Genomic DNA, 16,910 nt, shown 5'->3' on the forward strand with positions numbered 1-16,910 from the left:
TGGAGACAGAACTTTTCACCGACATCCCATTCAGTCCATCAGTAGTGAGTGAAAGTTGCTCACACTAGTGGCTGTTAGGTGCCTATACTAAAAATACCAAAATAAACATACACTACAGTTTCACATTGCCAATTTTGTTGGGTTTTTTTGGAAACTTATTGATGGACTCAGCAGGGGCACCAAGGACCAAATGGTCATGAACACTGAGTTACCCAGCTACTCTCTCTCACCCTTGAGATGGTACCTCAGGTTTATTTTTGAGTCACATTGGCAAGGCAGAACATGGAAACTTACAGTGCTGCTGGCTGGGGTGCAGCTATTCTGTCAATACAGGAATTCAATCTCAGACTGTTGGTTTAGCACTGATGAAACTAGAACATTTATTCTTTACATGAATAGGTCATTGTTTCAGAGTTTGAGATACAAATCCCCCACCCCAAGCAAAAGGCTTTGTTCTTTAGATTCAGTCAGACATCACAAACGAACAGTACCAGAATTAGTGCTTCACTAACATTTCCCATTACTGACAATGGAATTAAGTTCTGTTTCTTGCCAATATACACTGAAAACCTTGCCTCATCAAGTACTATCAATGCACTGATCTCTGCTACATTCCTCATCATGTCCTTCCAATTCATCAGTGAGAGTTCACAAAGGAAATTAGCAGCTAAAAACCAGAAAGTCAAATAGTTTTTACATACACATCTACAATGCTCTTTATTCTGTTTGTTCTCTAGATGTAGATGGTTCATTTATAACTTTAAGGGAATGATAAACTTTTGTACTTCAGTTAACATGAAAAGACAGGGAGGAGGAGATGACTCCATCTTAATGTCCAAAGCAAGGAGATGTTACCTGTTTGAGAGGTAAGCCTGCCTTGGGACCCTTCCAGTGGTCTCCATCAGTGTGGCACTGCTCCTTGCAGCAGGGGGTGCCTTGCCAGCGCTCATCTGAACAGTGCCACCAGCCCCCAGACATAGGTCTGCTGTCAGAGTTCCTGGCTTTGGTCCCCGAACTCTAGGCAGTGTTCCTCGGGCTCTAGGTGTTGATCGCCTGCAGTCTGGCACAGACCCGCAGAGGCATGGCATAAGTCCCAGAGGGTCGAGACGCCCGTCCTTGAAGCCCCGTCGGTAGATCACCGGTACAGATCACCATGGGCACGTCGGTGGTCTCCGAGATGTCAGTCTTCTCACTCCCGTTCCCGATCTATGGAGCCGCACCGCACTCTAAGCGTGAGGCGTTGATTGCTGGGGTACTGTTGCCGATCTGCCAAACGCCACCGTCGGTCACTGGGGTTGTGGCACTGAGAGCCGTCACCTCCGTACAAGTCCTCAGTTGAGGTCCATGGCCAGAGCCGATGGGATTGGGGTAGACAGGCGGCCTCGGTACCCTCTTAGTACCACAGACAAGTCTCTCCCTCCTCAGGCTTGGACAGCGAGGAGGAGAACCTGCCTGCAGGCCAACATCACCCACTGGGGGCATCGACATTCCCGTCTGGGCCACCAGTGGCTACATGGCCCCAGAGCCAGTGGCCGGCCCCCTGGCAACTATAGAACCCCTGAGAGTTTTCACCCCATTACAGGGACATAGGTCGGTCTCGGGGCATCTGAAATATGGTCAGCAACAGTCTCCTGCCCGACCCCTAACTCGGGCACAGAGTCAGAGCAGGCTCCCCAGGGTCAGCCAGCCTCAGCAGAGACTCTCCTAGCAGAAGTGGTGCAATTGGCAGACCCTCCTGTACCTGCCTCCTCCTCATCTTCGCCTGATGAGGCGATAGCAGGGCCCTCTCACACGGTTCCCCAGGATGATGCAAGGGCCCATCAGGAGCTTTTGAAATGGTCTTCGGTACACGTGTTCATGACACATTGCGCCCATCACCCAGCAAGCCAGAGATGACCCTGTATTTGGCAAAGCTGTGTTGCAATCAACATGTCTATGAACTCCTACCTGCCTCCAGTGGTACTGCTTGGGAGTCACCTACAATGGAATGGACATGAGCAAGCACTCGAAGAAGAAAAGGTGATTACCTTTCATAACTGTTGTTCTTCAAGATGTTTTTCTTATGTCTATTCCATGACCCACCCTCCTTCCCCTCTGTTGGAGTTCTGGCAAGAAGGAACTTAGGGAGGGTGGCGCCCCTTGTACCGGCGCATACGTTCACCACACTAGAGGGTGCCAGAGCCGGTCCTTTCTGGATACCATTGAGGGGAAAACTTCCGGCATCGGTGCGTGTGGTGAGCACACACACCTACAATGGAATGGACATGAGCAACACGTCGTGAAGAACAACAATTACAAAAGATAACCGTCTTTTTCAACTACTATTTAGTCCTGTTGTCTGTGACGAGTCTGAAGCGCTGAGAGAGTTTGCTGTATTATATTCTTATTCACCAATAGTATTATTAATTTTCAACATCAAGAACATATTCTGCCCCCATTTATACCTGTGCAACCCAATACAAAGACAGTGGGGTTGCATATGTGCAACTGAGAGTGGAATTTGATCTGGAGAATCTTTATTATTCCTGGCAACTATGTATGAACCAGAAAGAAGACAGCCTGAGTTTCAAGATTCAAGGCTGAGTTCACATGGGAGGCAGTTTACAAATGGAACAAAGTGGTGACTTTTTAACAGAGCAGTTCACTGAGACAATACACACCAAAACCCCTATTCTTTTAACAGTTACTTTATTCAGAAAACTGCATTTAAAGACAATAAATTTCATGTTTTATGCAGCCAAAGATATTCCCCTATTGCATAACTGTCCCAATAAGGAGCACACATTCAGAATCAACAACCTGTCCATTGTCTACAGCCAAGCTCTACAATACAACCGCATTTGCTCCAACCCCTCAGACAGAGACAAACACCTACAAGATCTCTATCAAGCATTCTTACAACTACAATACCCACCTGCTGAAGTGAAGAAACAGATTGACAGAGCCAGAAGAGTACCCAGAAGTCACCTACTACAGGACAGGCCTAACAAAGAAAATAACAGAACGCCACTAGCCGTCACCTTCAGCCCCCAACTAAAACCTCTCCAACGCATCATCAAGGATCTACAACCTATCCTGAAGGACGCCCCATCACTCTCACAAATCTTGGGAGACAGGCCAGTCCTTGCCTACAGACAGCCCCCCAACCTGAAGCAAATACTCACCAGCAACCACACACCACACAACAGAACCACTAACCCAGGAACCTATCCTTGCAACAAAGCCCGTTGCCAACTGTGTTCACATATCTATTCAGGGGACACCATCACAGGGCCTAATCACATCAGCCACACTATCAGAGGCTCGTTCACCTGCACATCTACCAATGTGATATATGCCATCATGTGCCAGCAATGCCCCTCTGCCATGTACATTGGTCAAACTGGACAGTCTCTACGTAAAAGAATAAATGGACACAAATCAGATATCAAGAATTAGAACATTCATAAACCAGTCGGAGAACACTTCAATCTCTCTGGACACTCAATTTCTGATCTCAAAGTGAGTATCCTTCGACAAAAAAACTTCAAAAACAGACTCCAACGAGAGACTGCTGAATTGGAATTAATTTGCAAATTGGATACAATTAACTTAGGCTTGAATAGAGACTGGGAGTGGTTGAGTCATGATACTAAGTGAAACTGTTCCCCCCTTCTCCGCCCCCTCCCCCGTTCCTCAGATATTCTTGTTAACTCCTGGAAATGGCCCACCTTGATTATCACTTCAAAAGGTTTTCTCTTCCCCCCCCACCCCACTCTCCTGCTGGTAATAGCTCATCTTAAGTGATCACTCTCCTTACAATGTATATTTTTTCATGGTCTGTGTGTATATATAAAATCTCCTCACTGTACTTTCCACTTTATGCATCCGATAAAGTGAGCTGTAGCTCATGAAAGCTTATGCTCAAATAAACTGGTTAGTCTCTTAGGTTCCACAAGTACTCCTTTTCTTTCTGCCCCAGCAAGTTATCACAGATAAAAACCTAAGTTTGAACCATACTTAGAGAGTTAAATTTAGCTTATGTTAGATCAAAAAGAGGAAGTAAATTTTAGAGTTAAGAGCCAGGTAATAGGAATGTCATGCCACCGGCCCCCAAACATTTAAATATAAGAACTATCAAATTAGATGCCTCAGCTGATAACTTCTTCCCTGGCCAAAGGGAGAAACATAGTTTTATGACCAGTAAGGGCAGTTTCATATGTGGACTGCTAAAATTGAGACAGTTTTGAGCTACAGAACTGCACTGGAGTTATGAAGATTTCTAAGTGATGTATTATAGAGGGGCAGTAGGTCCTGTTTCAGTTTAATTTAGGTGAGACAATCAAATGTTTAAAGTTGAACCATTTCAGTATTCTAGTTGATAACAAGGGCAGTGTGCAATAAACGTTGTTGTGAGCACTGTTAGCATGTAGTTTCTTATGTTTAAAAGAATTCTGTTACTATCTGACTTTATTATTGTCACACTATTTTTAATAATATATGGATGTGATGCATTTATTTGTATTACTGCAGCACCTAAGAATCCTAGTCTTGGAGCAGGAGGACTCCATTTGCTAGGCAGCAAAAGTATGCCAACAATTTATGAATGCTGCCTTTGGAAATTTAGTAGTATAAAAAGAATTCAGCTGGGTTACAGTGACCTGTAAATGAAGAGATTATTTCATTTGCAGATTTAAACAGGGACCTGATTCTGGCTAACCTCCCAGAAGACTGAGTTGATCCAGTAAGCAAAGATTTCTAAATGGAGTGTGAAGAACGTATCAGCTTTGGTAGTAGTTTTGGACTTGTATTTGACAGAGTCTGTGGAAAAGAGTCATTTTGAAATTTGAAACCCCCCTCCCTGCAAACTCATATGTTTTAGAACATAAAGGGATTAATTAACAAAAGGCACTTTATGCGTGTAGGAGGGACTTCTACTCTGAAGCACATTAGAAATCCTGCTCTGAGACACTTGTAGTTCATAAAACAGGGGCTCTCTCCATGCTCCTCCTAAATTGTTCCTCTGCTACCCTTCTCTGGAGCTTGTCAATTTCAGTTCCAGTCTCCAAGTGTTCTGAAGCATACTGGAGCTAAATTCTCAAGTATTCAAGCCACCTTAAACCCTGTGTTGCATCAATGCAAAGTTCTGTAGCACGCACTTTTTAGGAGCCCAGTTTAGGGGATTCTGTGGAAATCATAACTGAACTGTCTGAGTTTTGAGCATATAAAATATGAACCACAACTTACACATCAGCAGTTTTTGACCTATATACACACACAAACATTTAAAAAAATTAAATTTTGAAAAGTAATTTATAAAATTATCAGTGAACCCATTCCCCTTTTCTTCCTTTATCATGGCTTCGTGGCTCAAATCCAAAGAAAAATGGAGGTAGAACGGTGAAGAGAAGATTACCAGAAAAAATGCCAGTATACATTTGATTTAGTGTTGTAGCTTTGTTGGTCCCAAGGTATGAAGGAGACATGATGGGTGAAGTAATATCTTTAATTAGACCAGCTTCTGTTGGTGGAAGGGGCAAGGTTACAAGCTTCACAGAGCTCTTTGTCAGGCCTAGAGAAGGTAACCAGGGTGTCCAAGCTAAATACAAGATGGGACAGATCAAGCACAGTGTTGTAGGAGACCACTTAAAAAGAAGTGGACAGTTAACACCCTTGCAGTCATAGGACAGTGGAGGGTTAGTAGGCAGCAGGATGTGTTGCAAATTGTTGTAATGGGTCATAAAACCTACACAACTCCTTTTACCAGCTGGAGTCACAAATCTCCCACTCTTAGACGTGGCCTCAGGTGGCTGTACCCTGTGTACTGACCATGCTTTCCCTGGTGCTACTGAACTTGGTCAGTACCTGCAACTCTTTCCTTTGGGAGCTATAACCAGTGTCGGTAAGGCGTATTGGGTTTAAATTTCAAATTTCAAACTATAAATAAAGCTATAAAAACTAGATGAGCTTTGGGAATTTAAACTGATGAATGCACTTAAATGGGTATTATAAATTGTTTAAGACATGCTGTTAGGTCCAAAAGGTCAAACTTTTTTATCAAAGGTGTTTGTATTGCAGGTGTATATGTAGCACTTTTTCTTTACTTGCCTCCCTACTCCTTGCTGTAAGCAGATTGTATACTAAAATGTTCAAGAATCCTGTTCTCCCAGTGCCTCAACTGGATTTTTGTGTGATTTATGCCTTTTTATTGTTTATCAACAAAGAAGTGTCTGAGGATAATGAATAGTGAATATTTACATACTTATATAATTAGGCTGCATGCCACCCCTGGAGGCCTGGAGTGAGTAAGGCACTTGGCTTAGGTTATTTCACCCCACTCCAGGATCACATGGGGCAGGAATTCCTTCCAGAGGCATAGCCTGAGCTTGGGAGGGGAAATGAGAGACTTCGCTTATAGAGATGCAGCAGCATGACTTCAACCCTCTCAGAGTCCGTCTACATACAAACGTGCACTGCAGTAATTAAACCTGTTCTAGTTGATATCTTGGGGGAGTGGGGCGGTTTTCAGGGAAAGTCTCTGTGGATGCTGTTATGTAGGAATAAGTGTCCTGTTCTGATTTAGCGTACACTGAATTTTTACATCCGTAAGCAAAATAGAACACATTCTAAAATAAGATAAGGTGTAAATTAGAACTGATTTAGTTATTGCGGTGCAAGTTTGTGTGTGGAGAAATCTTCAGTTTCTGAAACTCTACCAGGAACAAATTACCCATATTTTCTTGGGACAGATTTTCCTCTTGAGAGAAAGGAGCATGATGATTCTGGTAAGAAGGCTATAGGACATTGTTGGTAGGAAAAAGCAGTCTAGTGCAGAGATTGGGAAGGAACTTTAATGGATCTACTATGGAAAAGAATGAATAAAGGAAAAGTGAAAATGAAACGTAACAAAGGAATATAGTTTATAAAGAAATGGGAGATGGGCAAGAATTTTAGGTACAAGTGTGTGGTGGTGGGGAATTGTATCAGAGGCTAAATTCTATAAAAAATCACTGTTTCTACTGTTGAATCACAAGTTGCACATAGAAAATTTAAATAATTGTACAATCTCTTATAGTACTATTGTCCACTGTCTTTCTCCTCTGGTTTATCACCTGTTACTTCATGTCTACTGGGAAAGTGTTAGCATAGCAGCTGGGGTGGTGGGATCCTGGGGACTCTGAGAGCTACCCAAATAAATATAAAAGTTATATAAGAAATTACAGTGGTACTAACTCTCACAATTTTGGGGGAGTGATGTGATTTTGGTTGACTGGTGCCCGTGTAGTGAATTTGAGCCTGCAAGTTGGCTGTCTGGCCACTTGCCTGCCTCTTGGGGCAGAATAGCTAATCAGAGCTGCTACAGACAGAGCTGTCTCTCCCCATCCCTCCAACCCCAGAGCAACCTAAAGCCATCCTCATAGGAGGAGAGGGTGAAGATGGCTCTGTACCCTCCCCTTCTGTGAGCCATGGGGACAGGATGGTTCCTTTGCCCCTGCCTACCCCGCAACATCTGGCCAGGAGCGGGGGTGGGGGGGAAGTGAAGACCCTTTGGAGTGTCCCCCCTGTCTGGAAGCCATGGCAGTGGGGGGTGAGGAACCTCAGGAGGAGCAGAGGTGAAGCTGTATGAGTGAGTGCAGAACTGAGGGCAGCTTTGTGGACTGAGCTGATGGGGTGGGAGCTGGGTGTGGGATGAATTATAAAAAGCACACAGGATCTTTTCAGGGGATCTTTTCAGCCGCATTTATTGAAAATACAATAGTTAGCATGTGTGCACACACACACACATTCCGCAGATGGTCTTATAGTTACCAGTCTGTCGTGGCTTGAGTCAATCTACTGGCCAGTTTGATTGAGCACAGAGTGAGGAGCTGGGTTCTGTCAGTCGCACTCCAAGGCTTTGCAGGACTGAACCCAGAGTCCTATGGCAAAACACCCCAACTTTACACTTGTAAATTCCCACTTCAGTCTATGGATTTTGCAATGTCATTTTGTAATTGTTAGTCCCTAAATTGTGTTAATCTTGGGGTTTTCCGCTGTTATCTCTTATTTGTTGTCTCGCCTTCGGGGGTGTTTGCCTCACCTCTGAGGTTGTCAATGCTGCTAACTCTAGAGCATCAGATACAATAGATGTTTTCTGATTGTTTCCTGCTGTCTCTCCAAGTCTCTCACTTCTTCTTGAGCATCTGGACATTTGTGATAGCTTTCGCACTCATCCTTAACCATGCACACATCCTTTACTCACACCAAACAATTTTACAGAGAATTTCAGACAGGATTACATTTTAGAAAGGGTTATATGGTTACAAAGGAACTTTACACAACTTCATTTGCAATGCAGATAAGAAACAAGACCTTATAGCAAATACTGTAATGAAAACTTATCCTAAAAGAAAAGGTGACCATAATCAGCCATAAGGACTGTTCTGGTCTGTTCCTGCTTTAACATCAGTTCAGACACAGGCAGCCTGTCTGATTCGTTTCTACCAATGACCTCTTAGGCCATTCCTTTCTGCTATTCAAAAAGGGTGGCTGTCAGGATATGGTTAAATCATACATCAAATACATGCTACGTTATTATATCCTTCATTCTAAATTATCCAAAATACATACATAAAATCCTACTACTACAAATTAGCTGCTGGGCGGGGACAGGCAGATGTGCGGGTGAGAGCTCTTTCAACGGGGCCAAAGTCATCTTTTTTTTTTCTCACTCTCACCCACAATGGAAAGGGGGAATTAAAAAATCAAAAGACAGACCAAAAAAGCACACTATATAGTCTTTGAAAGAAAAGAAAACTTCATGTTTTTGGAGGTCTGACTAATGATTTTTGATCTCCTGAGGTTGGCAATAGTGGGAAATATATAATGGAAAATAAAGGCATTTTTTTCAATCTTTTAGTCTTGGATTATCAGTCTTATAGTGAGTAGAGGATTCACAATTTAATAGGGATTTTGCTCATGAGGGACACTAGAAAAAATAAGAGAAATTTGAAGGTAACTGATTTCTTCCAGCTCCATATTCACCAGTATTAAAAGTTCTGCAGGCCAGAATTTTCCCTTCACTTGCATTTGTGCAATCCCACAGTACATCTTCCTTGGTAACACCTTAAATGGCTGATGAACATGTATCAGAGGACAGAATTTGGCCCTGTGGTAGGAATTAAATTATTCCCTTAAGGGGAGAGTCTAGATATAATCCGTCTCCCTTTTCCATGTCTGTCTACAGTTCTAACAGTAGCTAACTTTAGTCAGTGAAGTTAGCACGAGTCTCAGAACACACAGCAAACTTTCTGAGTAAGAAGGTGTCGTTTTTACATAGTTATATGTGGTCACCTTAGGCAAATCATTCAGGCTGTGATTTTGAAACTGATATATCTAAATGAGTGAAAAATTAGGCCATTTTGGGGCTTAACGTTAGGCCTCCTTCTTTAAAAATTGTGGCTTTAACCTCTCTGCCTTTTTCCTCTGTAAAATGGGGAATTGTGAGATTTAATTCACTGTTTGTGCGGTTCTAGGCAGTGATTGAATACCATAGAAATTCCTGTACATAATATTTGCGTTTATATACTCAGTTTATGAGAGTAGAGTAGGTGCAGCGCCATTATAGGGTAAAGCTCCAAACAGAAGTAGTGTCTTCAAAACTTTAACCTTTCTCGATTTAAAAGTATTGCCTTTCCATTCCTTACAGCTTTACCTTTTGTAGTGATAGTACTCTTATTCTTTCAGTATGTGTGAAATTCTCCCCACTGTGGAGTTGTCTGCACAAGACTCTGCGCACTGCATAGGCAATTAATGCATGATGTAAGTGGTGCGTAGAGTTTTTTTATCTATGAAATATATTTATATCTGCTGCTATAAGCATTCTCTGTTTAAAACAAGTATTTGTGTTTAAGAACATAAGAATGGCCATAGTGGGTCAGACCAGTGGTCCATCTAGCCCAGCATCCTGTCTTCTGACAGTGGCCAGTGTTCAGAGGGAGTAAACAGGGGAGGGCAATTATCAAATGGTCCATCCCGTCCTCCAGTCCCAGCTTCTGCCAGTCAGAGGTTTAGGGATACCCAGAGCAAGCAGTTGTGTTACTGACCATCATGGCTAATTGCCGTTGATGGACCTATCTTCCATTTGATTGAAAGTGATGTAGAATACAGTGGCAACAGCTTATTCTGTGCTCTTCAAGGAACAGATAGAATTTGCTTTCCCTATGCCAACTTCTGGTAAGAAGCACGCATAAGAGCATTGAGCTAGCAAAGGCAGCCAGAGGCTTCTGGAGCAAGTGTAATCTTTTTTCCCTTGTAAAAACTGGGCTCTCTCTTTGGGTACATGTTTTTATCCTTTCTGCATGAAATAAAAAATACCACTGTAGTCTACTTGTATTGCATATCTTAGTAAGATGTAAAATGAGGATTAGCTAGACTGTCTCTCTCAGTAGCCAATATAAAAGATAAAATGTTTGAACATAGACTCACTGGCAAACATACATGTGCTTTGTGCGTGTGATGTACAGATGGGGATGTGACAGAAAAGCAAAATTACTCTTTTAAAATATTTTCCAGAATGTGTTCAAAATAAACTTAAAAAAAATGGCATGTTTTGTTAGTGTACGGGTAGCTAGAATTCAGAACAAATGCATTATCTTGTGCAATTCACAAGATGTGTTGGAAGTGCTTTGCTTTTTGCATAGTAGACATGGAGTACTTGCTTCACAGCTATATGACCACTTACCTGGTAATTTTTTACCCTTCTGTTTATGTGCAGGTGCAGCTGGGACAGGCAGATATAAAATGTCCAATCACAGAGTGCAGTGAACACTTGGATGAAACAACTGTCCTCTACAACCTGCCACATGAAGACATCATCAAGTATAAATACTTCCTGGAACTCAGCCGTATTGACTCCAGCACCAAGCCATGCCCTCAATGCAAACACTTTACCACTTTCAGGAGGAGAGGTCACATTCCAACCCCTACGAAATTGGAGAACAAATACAAAGTGAGCATGCTCACCAAACCTATGGATTAGATGACACAGCTGTGAGCAACAAAAGTAGGACAGCATGTGGTGGGCATTAAATGGGCTTTCCTCCATTGCTGGAGCCTAATGTAAGCTGTGATTTAGAATATGAATCTATAGTATGATACCTCTGAATAACTGGTCAAGTCATGTAACAGTTCAGTCGTCTATTTGAACTTTCTTTTTATCATTTATTTCTTGTGGTGGTAGAACAGTTTTGGCCATTAAATTTTCATGATACCTTGAAAGGTGGCTGAGCCCTTCACTTTGCTCTGTGCACTAACTGAACGTCACTTTGGACAGAAGAGAGATGGGGGCACTAAGATTGACTTTCATAATTAACCAGAGTTTTTAGCCACACAACTCCAGTCGACTTTTCTCACAATTAACAAAAATGTTTAGGTACAAGTATAAAGGACTATGTGTTGGGGAAGCACTTTTCGTGAGGGCTGCTATGCTGCTTTGTAATCAGTTGCTTATAGGTGCAACTTTTTATTTTTTTAATGGATAACTGTTTTAAAATTCCCAAAAGGTAATCTGATTATCAGTTGCTTAGAATTCTTCATTACCCTATTGAGGAAGGTATGATACAGGAGGGTCAAGGAAGGGAGAGGTGAAAAAGATGTATCATATATTTATCTGTCCTCCTGTCATGCCAGAACATAATACTCTGAGAGGGGATATACTGGATATTAAGATGATGACGGTACATATGCTCATAGCCAAAAAAGCAAAGTACCATCCACTATGCCTACAGTCTGACTGAAACTCACATGCATAATGCAAAAAAGACTAGTAATAGGTAACTACTGTCCAGTTGCATTATTTAGTCACTTGTACTAGATTTTCTCAAAGTTACTTAACATTCTGAGAGCAAGTGTATGTGTATGATATGTGATTAGGTTTTAAACTTGTTTACAACAGTGGGCACTAAATATTTGCTAGGAGAAAAAAAATCCATATCTGAAGAATAGTGTTAGTGTAGTCTTTAACACTATCCCCCCCCTTTCATTTTTTTTACTTAATTTAAATCTTGTTGTTTCAGATACTTTTTTTGTTGCCATTTTGAGGAAGGAACACGTAGGGTGGCAGTTATATTACACATTTTTCACAACTATTTTACTCATTTCCTCTTTCTTCACTCTCCCTTTCCATGACTTTTTTATGGTAAAATACTAAAGATGACAGCACTTGTTTATATATTAGAGCCACATTTTTATTAGTTTATTTTATTAAAGTATTTACTTACTGCCATTTACATATTATTGGTAACCTCTAAAAAAGCTGCAAAGATGTGTACCATGTTCTGCGCCTTGAGTCACCACCATCTGTTCTAGAAAGCCCTCTGTGGTGGCAAATGGCAGAGTTATTTCGAAGGGCGACAAGATTCTGGGCATGACACTCAAGATGTCATTTTTTGTCTTCTATGTATTTTATCAGTTAATTTAGGAAATATTTGTTAGTAAATGGATGAAAACTACCAACTCATGATTAAGAATACTGTAACTTGCCTGTCACAGTCACTGTTTTTGCTTCTTGCTCTAATGACAGTAGTGTTGCAGATTTTCCAGTCTTTGGAATATGTTGGTGTCTCGTTGGGTTTCAGGTCACTCAGGGTGTGTCTACACCCCAGCCAGGAGTGAGCCTCCTAGCCGGCTTGGACAGACTCATGCTAACAGGGCACTAGCTATAGTGATAAACATATCAGTACGGACATTGTGGCTTGGGCTGGAGCTTGAGCTCTCAAGCCTATGGGGTTGGGTGGGCTTTACAGCCTGAGCTGCGACATCCATACTGCTATTTTTAGCGTGATCGCTCGAGTCCCATTAGCATGTGTCTGTCCACCTGGCCTGGGAGGCTTGCTCCCAACTGCAGTATAGACACACCCTCAAGGGAAGCTGAATTCAGAATGACAGCTTCCAAGGCTGTGACCAAGCTGTGCTTACCAGCTTAGTTAGGAGTACTGTAAAGGTGTTTGTCATCTTTATACCTCCCTCTCAAAATCCTCAGGCACTCCAGCCATTAGGCCTCTTCAGAGCATACATTAGAGCAGCCTTATAACAGTTGTATTTTCTGCTATCTGTCCATGTCCCCAAGGGACAATTCAGCAGCTGAATATCGCTGAGGTAGAAGGACACACTGATCACAGTGCTTACACTTCTAGTCTCGTCCTAGAGAGGGAGAGTCACTGAGTGGCCTATTAAGCCCAGTCTAGGGGTGTCAGAGCAGACTGGAGAATGAGGCCCAATATATATATTTTTGAAACTGTAGGTGTTTCCCCAAGGAATGTAGAATTAAATATGACTCTGTGAAATAAAACATTAGTTCTTTTGTTACATTTATCCTTGTTGTCTAGACCACTGCATTTACAGTAGAACCTCAAAGATATGAACACCAGAGTTGCGGACTTACTGGTCAACCAGTCACCTTCTGGAAACAGACGTAATTGGGCAGCAGCTGGGGGGGTGGGGGGTGGGAGAGAGAGAGAGACACACACACACACACGCGCGCGCGCAAATACTTTACTACTTCGGGAGCACCAGGCTCAGGGCTTTAGACGTGTTGTGGTGGGGACATGCTGAGGCTCAGGGTTTCAGCCCTGCAGGGGGACACCGGGGCTTGGCCTTTTAGCTACAAATGGAGCCCCAGTGCGCACACTCCCCCTTCCCCTCATACTGAAACCAGGAGCGGAGCCATGGGGAGCCCCAGCACTCCCTGTCACCCAGAGGCTGGGAACAGAGCTGCGGGGCAGAAGCCAGGAACGGAGACACAGGACTGAAGCCCCAAGCCCCAGCGCTCCCCCCAGATCTAAAGCCCTGAGCCCTGGTGCTCCCGAGGGTCAGAAGTCATGATCCCCCGCTACCCAGAGCCCTGACACCATTCCCCTCGGCTGCAGCCCCAAGGCCCACCCCCTTCCACCCCCAGTGGCTGAAGTCCGTAACGTCTTGTTCAGAGTTATGGACAACCTCCATTCCCGAGGTGTCCGTAACTCTGAGGTTCTACTGTAGCTTTATGATAAGTGGTGTTCTCCTTTTTTGTAGACTTGATCTAAGATCCATTTGGTAAGTCTGGACTTGCCAGATTGTGTTCCCTCAGAGTGACTGAAGATAATATCTATTCCACTTGTCCTTGTGGAACCGAGCTCATTTGAGGCTATCCTACATTTGTGTAATTTGGTAAAAAGCAGTAATTTTTCTGTGACAGAGTCCTCCAGATGGAAATACTTGAAAATGGCAGCCTTTAGACAGCTTGCTCATTTTAGCTATTCAGATCACCTGCTATTGTTTCTACTAGTTGCACTTGAAAGAAATGGCAGGTTGCAGCTCTGGCCATCTGTCTCAGTGCATATCAGAGTAGCTGCTCTGTTTGCAGTTAATGTGATCATCGTTCATCAGATTTTCTTGAATTATTTCTCTCTAGCACCAATAAAATATGTGACGTATAGAGCTCTCCAGTCACTGCTGCTGTGCCCACAAAGATTACCCTCCTGGGCTGCTGTTACCTGGCTGAATGCCTCTTTTCCCTGCTCCTCACTCCATCTGTAAATTACACCAGAGGGAATTCTTTCTTATCGCTATTGAATAAGTAACAGGAAATATATTGCCTTCAGAAGAACCAGGTTACATATGTGAGGCTTACAGAACATCAGCAGTGGGACTGAAGTCTAGAAATACTGTATCAGTTGTGCATTTTTACTCTGAATAGTAATTCGGGGGGGGATTTTTGTATCTCTTAGAAACCAAGAATACACTTTTTCTAGAGATTAAAAAATAGCATACTCACATACTCCAAATAATTAATACAGTTTGAAAACAATTATGACAAATCATTCACATACCTTCTAAAACCTAAATTCAGACTAATCTCAGCATTGTTTATTTTTCTTGCTGCAGTTGAGTCTTCTACAAGCTAAGCTAAAGCCTAAAGATCAATTGTTGTTGGTTGTATTCTAGCAATAATTACTAGAGGCATCAATCAAGATCAGGGCCCCATTGTAGTAAGCACTCTATGAACATAGAGTTAAAGGACAGTCCCTGACCTGAAGTTTAGAATTTAATTCAGGGGTGTCAAACTCATTTTGTGGTGCAGGCCTAATTACCCATTCAGTCAGTCAGTGGGCTGGGAGTAAAAGGTGTTAACTGATGTTTCCTAGAATCAATAGAATTCTGGTCACTGGTGCCTAGAATGTTTCCTTTAAATTTTGGAATTGATTGGTTATGGCGTTTACAAGTTACTGCATTACAGATAGACTGAGAAACACTTGGCAGCAGTTGGCTAGCTGCTGAAGGTCTTCAGTTTTTAGAAGAGGTAACTATGGCTACATATTCATTTTTGAGTGGAGATCACAAACTAAGAAATCACAAATATAGCACAATGTGTCATTACCTACTGTAGAATATCAGCACAGCATAGGTTATGTAACTTCTTCTGTTAGTACAGTAACTCATTGCTTAACATTGTAGTTATGTTCCTGAAAAATGCGACTTTAAGTGAATCCAGTTTCCCCATAAGAATTCATGTAAGGGGGGGGCTAGGTTCCAGAGAAATTTTTTTCACCAGACAAAAGACTATATTATATAATATATATATATATATATATATATACACACATACACACAGAGTATAAGTTTTAAACAAATAATTTAATACTGTACACAGCAATGACGATTGTGAAGCTTGGTTGAGGTGGTGAAGTCAGAGGGTGGAAGAGGGTGGGATATTTCCCAGGGAATACCTTACTGCTAAATGATGAACTAGAACAGCTGAGCCCTCAAGGGTTAACACGTTGTTGTTAATGTAGCCTCACACTCTACAAGGCAGCACAAATGGAGGGAGGGGAGACAGCATGGCAGACAGAGACACACACCCTATTGTGTGAGAGAGAGATGCTCATTGCCCCTTTAAGTACGCTGACTCCACTCTAAGTACATTGCCTTTTTAAGTAGGTCAACAAGTTGAGACAGCCCCTGCTGCCAGCATGCTCCCTCTGTCCTGAGCCCTGTCTTGTCCCTCCTCCCATGGAAATGGGGTAAGTGAGGGGCAGGAGCAGGGGGGCGGGGGATACCCTGACATTAGCCCCCTTCTTCCCTCCCACCCTGCACAACAAGCAGGAAGCTCCCGGGAGCAGCTCCAAGGCAGAGGGTGGGAGCAGCACAGGGCAGTGGCGGGAGGGACAGCTGAACTGCCATCAATTGATAGCCTGCTGGGTGGCTGCCGCACAGGGAACTTAGGGGAGCAGGGGGCTGCTGGTCCACCCTGGTTCCAAGCTCCCACCAGATAGCTCCAACGGGCTGCTCTTTCTGCAAGCAGTGGACAAAGCAGGCGGCTGCCAAATAACGTTATAAGGGAGCATTGTGCAACTTTAAACGAGCATGTTCTCTAATTGATCAGCAACGTAACAACGGAACAGCGTTAACCGGGACGAGTTTAAGTCAGGAGTTACTGTAGTGATAAGTGAAAGTTTTTAAGGACTTTAAAACAAGTTTGGAGGACACTGTCTAGGCTGGTAGACCAGTAATTAAAACTACGAGCTCTGTGTGTTGACTTCTAGGGATGTATGCAAACCTATATCAGTCTTCTGAGACAGTAGGATACTGAAAATAATAAGCATCCTACTCTGCAAGCTCTTTGAACAGCTGAAAATTTCCATATCATTAAAAAGCAGCCTGGGGACAGGAATGCTTCTGACAGGCAGAGCAATAGGACAATATGCATGCTTGTTTAAAAACCAGGCACCATGAGACTGACTCTAACAAAAAACCCAGCAGAGGCTTCAATATTTCAAATTCTGTAGAATTTTATCCGGGGAATGTTTGTAGGGCGTAGAGATGAGCATAGCTGGAAGGGGAAGGATTAAGGTTGTAATCTTTAAATGTAACTTTCAACATGGGGAGATACAGGGGCCTGTCAATTTTGTCGT

At 42.8% G+C, this 16,910-nt stretch overlaps 1 protein-coding gene across 1 annotated transcript in view; it reads left to right on the plus strand.

Moving 5' to 3' along the window:
- RNF217 (ring finger protein 217) overlaps window positions 1-16,910 on the plus strand; it is a 99,340-nt gene that overhangs the window by 29,578 nt on the left and 52,852 nt on the right. The window contains exon 2 of the mRNA XM_073337202.1: window positions 10,736-10,969. Coding sequence (XP_073193303.1) covers window positions 10,736-10,969 — 234 coding nt within the window. The remainder of the gene's footprint in view (window positions 1-10,735; window positions 10,970-16,910) is intronic.

Source organism: Lepidochelys kempii, chromosome 3, assembly GCF_965140265.1.
Source record: "Lepidochelys kempii isolate rLepKem1 chromosome 3, rLepKem1.hap2, whole genome shotgun sequence".
Classification (NCBI taxonomy): Eukaryota; Metazoa; Chordata; order Testudines; family Cheloniidae; genus Lepidochelys; species Lepidochelys kempii.